The sequence below is a fragment of the Hordeum vulgare genome, chromosome 3H (assembly GCF_904849725.1).
Source record: "Hordeum vulgare subsp. vulgare chromosome 3H, MorexV3_pseudomolecules_assembly, whole genome shotgun sequence".
NCBI lineage: Eukaryota > Viridiplantae > Streptophyta > Magnoliopsida > Poales > Poaceae > Hordeum > Hordeum vulgare.
The window spans coordinates 592847439-592855243 of record NC_058520.1 but is presented as its reverse complement, the minus strand read 5'-3'; the positions used below and the strand labels follow the sequence as shown (position 1 = coordinate 592855243).

Below are 7805 nucleotides of genomic sequence, written 5' to 3'. Positions count from 1 at the left end.
GGCCGCCATCATCCCCTGAGACGGGCCAGGTCAGCGGTCAGCTCGCCGAGGAAATTCCACGGGCCAGACAAAGCTAGCCATGGCGCGGCTCTCTCTCTGTATATATATTGCCAAGCTCCGCAAGCGACCGGTACCGGCATGTCGACGACGGACGACCTGATACCGTAACGATGGCCGGGCTGGACTGGATGGTGACACCCGTTCAACGAGTTTCCACGGGCCAACGAACAAGTTGCGCATTCACTTGGCTCTTAGCACATATAGTGGCCGCTCCACTAGTGGTCGAAAATGGAAACGGATAAGAAATGAAGAACCTTTGGTGGTGGGCGATCGACCCCCGGAACCAACGTCGGAACGTGTGTTTGCGCCGAACTGCAGGATAGCAGTGCTGAAAATTTGCGTATAAAGAGACGAGTGTGTGCCTGGTATGCAATACATACGCTGCTTTGCGTTGCATGCAAATACATACGCACCAAGTTATGATAAGATCGTCGATGGCGAAGCAAGGTGTACTTGCTCCCATGCTTGCAGTGGCGCTGGTCGCCATTGTTGCCCTCGCAGCATTTCCAGCAGGTACGTACTATATATGATTGATTAAGATACACTACCTACTTTGTTGTAATTGTACATGCATGAAAATGTATGCAATACTGAAAATATATCTTAGATGTGCAACACTTATCTCTCACGTCTAGATGTGTTTTAGCAAAACTGAAAATATATTTAGTGCACCATATTTTAGATAAGAGATGAGTGCGGTGCCGGTGCTTACCGGGCAGCTATTCGTCATAGCCATAGGCATAAACCAAAACTTTACTGAGGCTCATCCCGATAATCTTTTCAGTGCACTCCATCGGCGTCTGCAACGGCGTGATCGCGGACAACCTGCCGGCACCGAGCGACGTCGTGAAGCTCTACCAATCCAAGGGCATCAAAGCCATGCGGATCTACGCGCCGGAGAGCAACGTCCTCAAGGCGCTCAGCGGCACGGGCATCGGCCTGCTCATGGACGTCGGCAACGGCGCGCTATCCGGCCTCGCCAACGACCCCTCCGCCGCGCCCGCCTGGGTCAAGGCCAACATCCAGCCCTACCAGGGCGTGTCCTTCCGCTACATCGCCGTCGGCAACGAGGTCATGGACAGCGCCGGCCAGAAGACCATCCTCCCAGCCATGAAGAACATGCAAAAGGCGCTCGTGGACGCCGGCCTTAGTGGCGGCGTCAAGGTGTCCACGTCGGTGCGGTTCGACGTGGTCACCGACACCTTCCCGCCCTCCAACGGCGTGTTCGCAGACCTTGACTACATGGGGCCCATCCTGGATTTCCTGGCGAGCACCGGCGCGCCGCTGCTGGCCAACGTGTACCCCTACTTCGCCTACAAAGGCGACCCGCAGAACATCAAGCTCAACTACGCCACCTTCGCGCCGGGCACCACCGTGAACGACGACGGCAACGGCCTGACCTACACGAACCTCTTCGACGCCATGGTCGACTCCATCTATGCCGCGCTGGAGGACGCCAACAAGCCGGGGGTGAAGCTCGTCGTGTCCGAGAGCGGGTGGCCGTCGGCCAGCGGGTTCGGGGCGACGGCGCAGAACGCGCAGGCGTACAACCAGGGATTGATCAACCACGTCGGGAATGGCACGCCCAAAAGGCCCGGGCCGTTGGAGACGTATATTTTCGCCATGTTCAACGAGAACCAGAAGGACGGGGAGGAGACGGAGAAGAACTTTGGGCTGTTCAAGCCGGACAAGTCGCCGGCCTACTCCATTACTTTCTGAATTCGACAAACGGATATTTCGTGGTCGAATAAGCTGCGTCGTGATGCAAACAGCATGCATTTCAGTCAACCACTCGTGTGTGCGTTATGTTCTATTTTTTTCTTATATCTCTGATAAAACTGGTAAAAAAGTTAAAGAAGGATAAAATTCCAATTTTTTTTAATTACTAGTACCATATTTTACTCTCAATTTTGTGTGTCAATTTTGCCCCGTCTATTCATTTGCACCATTCTCCCAGCACGGGCCAACGTAGAGGGTGACTCAGCTGCGAACGCATACACATTTGCTAAGTCTCAATCAACTGTGACTTCATTATGTCTCAGTCGAGGTATATGCTTTTGATCTTGCATTGAGATTTATATTTTTTTTTTATGTTTTTATATACTCCCTCCGTTCCTAAATATAAGTTTTTTAAGAGGTTTCACTAAAAGAACTACATACAGATGCATATAGACATACTTTAGAGTATAGATTCATTCATTTTGCTTCGTATGTAGCCCTCTAGTGAAATATCTAAAAAGACTTATATTTAGAAATGAAGGGAGTACTATATGTCACTTGATTGGGACTTTGATTAAATCTCAGTTAATTAAGACCTAGCCACACCCGGAAGCATATCCCTTTTTACCATTTTCTTCACTCCAGCCGATCCAACACACTCCAGTCCTTTCCTCAGCCTCCCCGTTCCAGACCTAAACCGCACCAGGAGTTTCAGTCAGTCGGACCTCGAAGCCAAATTGCACTCCACGATTTTAGTAGCACCGGCCGACCGGTGCTAGTTTTGGCCGGTCACCTGCCTGCCGTTCGATTTGTGTAGTTCAAACCATGCGATTTTGTATTCCCTAAAAATAGACTCTCATACACAACCCCCTTCCTTCCGCTTCACGCACACTCATCGCAGCGACCGCATCCCCGCCGAACTGCCAGGTTGCCGTCCTTGTCGCGTGGCCGTCGAAATTGCAGCATGACTGCTACTGGGTCCAGCTTTTGCAGTTGACGACTGTAGTCCTGACAATGTCCCGTTCAAGTCAAAATTAATATCGTTTCTAGCAAAATAATCCACAAAAGCAAAACTCCAATAGTTCCAGCACCAATGGACACTGGTTCCAACACATCGTGTGGCCGATTGCAGCAATCGCAGACTCCAATTCTACCAAGTGTTGGCCGCGGTCGTAGCAATGGTTGATGGCAGTTCCAGAAAATGGTGACCATCATGGACCTATGGTTGTTAAAGGTCCGGTTTAAAAACTGAAATTTGATTAGTTTAAAAAACTTGTCAGAGTCTTTGTTATAGTGCACATTCTCTCGTAGGTTCGATAACTCAATATCATTCCCTGGTCAGCATCCCAAACACTACCACCGTGCACCATGTTCGCAAGGCCACACGCCAACAACAAATTGTTGCTACCTATCGACACAGAAGCAACTGGTGAACCACCACCAACCACTAGTCTCGTCAGCCAGGCCTAACTCGAAGATGATGCTTCCAAAAGGATAATGGCTCCGAGCGCCGCCATCATCCGATCCAGGCAGACCCAGACGTATGGTTTCCCCTGAAGTATTCCAGAAGAGGAACCAAGGACTAGATTTTAACGCCTTCAAGGCCCGCCTGCACGGCGTCATTGGCTTCAACCACAGTCAAAGTGTGGCTTTCGCCAACAATTTCTGTCTCCTCGAGAAAAATAAACCTAGTTGCACCATCATGTCCGCCATCATCACCACGGGACTTCCATGCTATTAGGCTTGGATCCTCCCACAACGGACAACCCGGAGACCCGCCTTACCAGATCTGATCCTCATAAAGAGAGCGTGTGTCTACGGCAAATTTAGATGTGACATAGTTATAGCACATCTAAATGACTAAATCAAACATAAAAAATAAAAAGGAAAAGAAAATGTCCACATAAATCTTCATGTAAGATTAATGATATAACCCCTATGTTCCAAAATAAGTAACTCAAAAAGACTTAATTTGAGTCACTTATTTTGAGACGGAGGGAGTAGAACTTAGATGTGCAATACTTATGTTTTAGCAAAACCCAAAGAAAAAACCACGTTTGAACTTGAGCTTTGCTGCCTCAAGAACGTCATCCGACACTGCCAGACCACGTATCCTGGGCCTCCGAACACTGCCAACACCCATGCCGCTGCTCGCCGCTCGCCGCTCGCCGGAGAGCGCCGCAGCCTCGTCGCCCTGCAGATCCGCCCGAGGCTTCCCATCGGCCGCCACCGATGGGATCCAGGTCGTGAGAAAGAGAGGTCGACTCATGGAACGCCCCGCCATATCGTCCATAGACCCACGTCACCCACGTAGACTTCGCCGGCAGGGCCTCAGGCGGCGGGAAGACGAAGAGGAGGGTGTTGGGAGACCTGCGGCGACCCGATTGGATCGCCCGAGCTTCCAAAACCATCGCTATGAACCGTAAAACATGCCAATTAAATCAGGTCAAAAAGATGTATATTCTACACTGGAATTCCACGCCCCGGACGAGGAAGCACAGCTGTTTCCCCCCAAGTGCTGTGTACGCATGCACTCGCCGCGATTGGTGCACAAACAAGCTGGCCGTCGCCGGCGCGCGCGTAGCTTACGGGCGATGTTTTGCGCCGAACCAGATCGTGACGTTCGCGCGTATTATTCCACATACGAGGCCAGAGCAAACGTCTACGCGCGTGCCGTACCAGCAGCGGTGGAAAACGGGAGAGTGGACCGCGTGCCAAACCACTACTAGTAGCTTGTGTTGTGCGTATAAATAGGGGGTGAATGTTTGGTGCATTCCATGCAAAACGCAGCAGTTTAAGACGATCTAGCGCAGATTAGTTTTTGTTGCACGTACGAAGACTAGTGGCGATGGCAGCTGAGCATGTGGCTTCTGCCTACATGTTCTCGGTGGCGCTGGCCCTTGGACTGCTGGCAACCATTCCTACAGGTAATTCAAATCTCTCTCTTTCTGTGTGTGTGTGTGTGTGAGAGAGAGAGAGCTATTCCATTCCCCACAGTGCAAATTTGCAATCAAATTGGGACGTAACCCCTAAAGTTGTACGAAATATACGTCAATTAATTTGAATCCGAGCGAGTAGCATTTCTTTGGATATAGCTGGCTTGGCCCATGTGAAAAATGACACGGGAATGAAATCAACACAATACAAATAGTACGCGCACTATCAGCTGAGCAAGCTAGCCTAACCGCAATTACGCTTTCTATGCTCGCTATGCATGGATCAACGACAGCCGTCCAGTCCATCGGCGTGTGCTACGGCGTGAACGGCGACGGCCTGCCATCGGCGAGCGACGTCGTGCAGATGTACCAGTCCAACCGCATCACCGGCATGCGCATCTACTTCCCGGACGCCGACGCCCTCCAGGCGCTCAGCGGCAGCAACATCGAACTCATCATCGACGTGGCCAACGAGGACCTCGCCTCCCTCGCCTCCGATCGCTCCGCCGCCACCGCCTGGGTCCAGACCAACGTGCAAGCCCACCAGGGCCTCAACATCAAGTACATCGCCGCCGGCAACGAGGTGGGCGACCAGGGCGGCGACACCGGGAACATCCTCCCGGCCATGCAGAACCTCGACGCCGCCCTCGCCGCCGCGGGGCTCGGCGGCATCAAGGTGTCCACGTCGGTGTCGCAGCGCGTGACCGACGGGTTCCCTCCCTCCCAAGGCACCTTCTCCTCCGGCGCGGCATCATACATGGCGCCCATCGCGCAGTACCTTGCCACCACCGGCGCGCCCCTGCTGGCCAACGTGTACCCTTACTTCTCGTACGTGGACAACCAGGCGCAGATCGACATCAACTACGCGCTCTTCACGTCGCCGGGCACCGTGGTAACGGACGGCGATAAGGAGTACCAGAACTTGTTCGACGCCCTCGTCGACACGTTCTACTCGGCGCTCGAGAGCGCCGGGGCCGGGAGCGTCGGCGTGGTGGTGTCCGAGAGCGGGTGGCCGTCTGAGGGCGGCACGGCGGCGACCACGGACAACGCGCAGACGTACAACCAGAACCTGATCAAACATATCCATGTCGGGCAGGGGACGCCCAAGAGGCCCGGCGCCATCGAGGCCTACGTGTTCGCCATGTTCAACGAGAACAGGAAGGGCCCGGCTGAGATCGAGAAGCACTTTGGGCTCTTCAACCCCGACAAATCGCCGGCGTACCCCATCAGTTTCTAGAAGACGGGACACATCTATACGCGTACATACGTAGCAAGACAACGAATATTTCCTTGCTCAGCTAAATTAAACTACTGCGGGCTTTGTACTTGAATAAGCTGCCTATGCTGTAGAATGCGGCATCATGCTTTGCATGGATGGCGGAAAAGGTCCCAAATTATTTGGAACGCGAAAGTGCTCAAATTATTTTACGGAGACAAACAATAAGAGGCATACTGGCAATATTATTGTGATCTTCCTTTTACAACTTCTTTTTGGCGAGCCCTAGGTTTCAGTTGGGTAATTAATAATTTCACGATCCTAGGACGTTCAATAATGGCGACACAAAACTCTCACGCGCAACAATTTTGTTGTATGTTTGCAACATCATTTCAACATTTCATATGGTGATGCTTTGGGTTGTTCAACACCGAAAAATCTCCGACGTATCCCATTAGTTTTTTAGTAGCACAAATACCCTTGCGTTGCAATGGAAGAACAATAATAATGCTTGCATTCAAGTTTTGAGTAATCTATTAAAACGTAGTTCAATCCATCAAGTCGTTGGTGCAAGCATCCACTATGCCTCTCAACCTCCATTAATCTCAGGAAGTGAGCTTTAATCAACCGCACGAACATATATGCATCTAGAGAACTTTAAGGTATACTCAAATATCCTTAGAAAGGTGAAAAGAACATACACTAGATTAGAAGCAGATAGTGAACTTCTAACAAAAATCTCAAACTTCCACATGAGAGAACATGTCCTGATATTAAACATACATCAGCATGAAGTTGTCCCCAAGATACAAAATCTAACCAAGGGCCTAAGTGTTTTTTAGTGTAATCTACCATGAAAAGTCCAATCTTTCATCAATCTGTATATCTACCCACGATGGTGTACTATAATTGTGAGACATTTGTAGCCTAAGACACAGAAGGGCCCGAGATTTTATTGGGTTAATTGCTACGATGACTCGCTTATTTACCAAGAATCGAAAACTTGGATAATTTTCTTTTCCTAAACCCTGGAAACTATTCTCATCGTTTTGGGTCAATCCTTGTCGGACAGCAAGAACAATTTTATCCTAAACCTTTTATTTTGCTTGAACACGAACATTGTTTTGCTTAATAAAAATATATCCTAATTTCACCAAAAGTGTTCTTAAAATTTTATCATCTAAATATGTTTTTGTGGGATATTTGTTTTAATGATTTTATTCTAACAAATAGAATGGTGCAACTGGAATTTGATTAAGATTTTCCTTTTAAAATTGACTTCTATTTTACTTTTACTCTGTTGGATTTGCATGTTAGTGATTTTGGTTTTCGGATAGGCTGCCGGGGATTTTTTCACTGTTTTGATCCTTAAGGCGTAAGTTCATCACATAACGAACTTGGTTCGAAAGTATTTCACGTTTTGACCGTACACGGTACTTAGGCAGTATCCTCTGAGCAACATGTGCCTTCGTGACCAGCATCTTTGGCGTGTGCGGTGCCCGATGATATGCTTTTATGCGGTGGAGTGGCATCTTCCTCATCGTGTTTCAAAGCAGTTCGGGGTACAACAACGCACCCCGCCGGATTACGTCGAGACAAGTGTGAAGCTACATAAGTGAGTCTTTTGTATCACGTGTTTCTCCTGTTGATCAATGTCTAACATGAAAACATGAAACTGATGTAGTATTCTAATGCTTTGTAGGACAAACCAGCAAAGCAATAAGACTGTCATCAATTGGGAGGAGCACCACATTACTTGGGTGGACATGTGGAATGCTCAGAGACAACATCGAGTTGAAAATGATGAAACACCAGACACTGACGAGGCGGCATATTTAAGGCATTTGAAGTGGATGCGTACAGAGTACGGAGTT

At 49.5% G+C, this 7805-nt stretch overlaps 2 protein-coding genes across 2 annotated transcripts; both read left to right on the top strand.

Annotated features, from left to right (window-relative positions):
• The first annotated feature begins 389 nt into the window (after window positions 1–389).
• LOC123445446 (glucan endo-1,3-beta-glucosidase GIII-like) lies at window positions 390–1956 on the top strand. The gene is made up of 2 exons (XM_045122430.1): window positions 390–573; window positions 845–1956. The coding sequence occupies exons 1-2, from the start codon at window positions 456–458 to the stop codon at window positions 1777–1779; spliced, it is 1053 nt and encodes a 350-aa protein (XP_044978365.1). The 5' UTR covers window positions 390–455; the 3' UTR covers window positions 1780–1956.
• A 2588-nt stretch (window positions 1957–4544) lies between these two features.
• On the top strand, window positions 4545–6176 carry LOC123445447 (glucan endo-1,3-beta-glucosidase, acidic isoform-like). Its single transcript, XM_045122431.1, has 2 exons — window positions 4545–4706; window positions 5009–6176. The coding sequence occupies exons 1-2, from the start codon at window positions 4628–4630 to the stop codon at window positions 5950–5952; spliced, it is 1023 nt and encodes a 340-aa protein (XP_044978366.1). The 5' UTR covers window positions 4545–4627; the 3' UTR covers window positions 5953–6176.
• Window positions 6177–7805: the final 1629 nt, after the last annotated feature.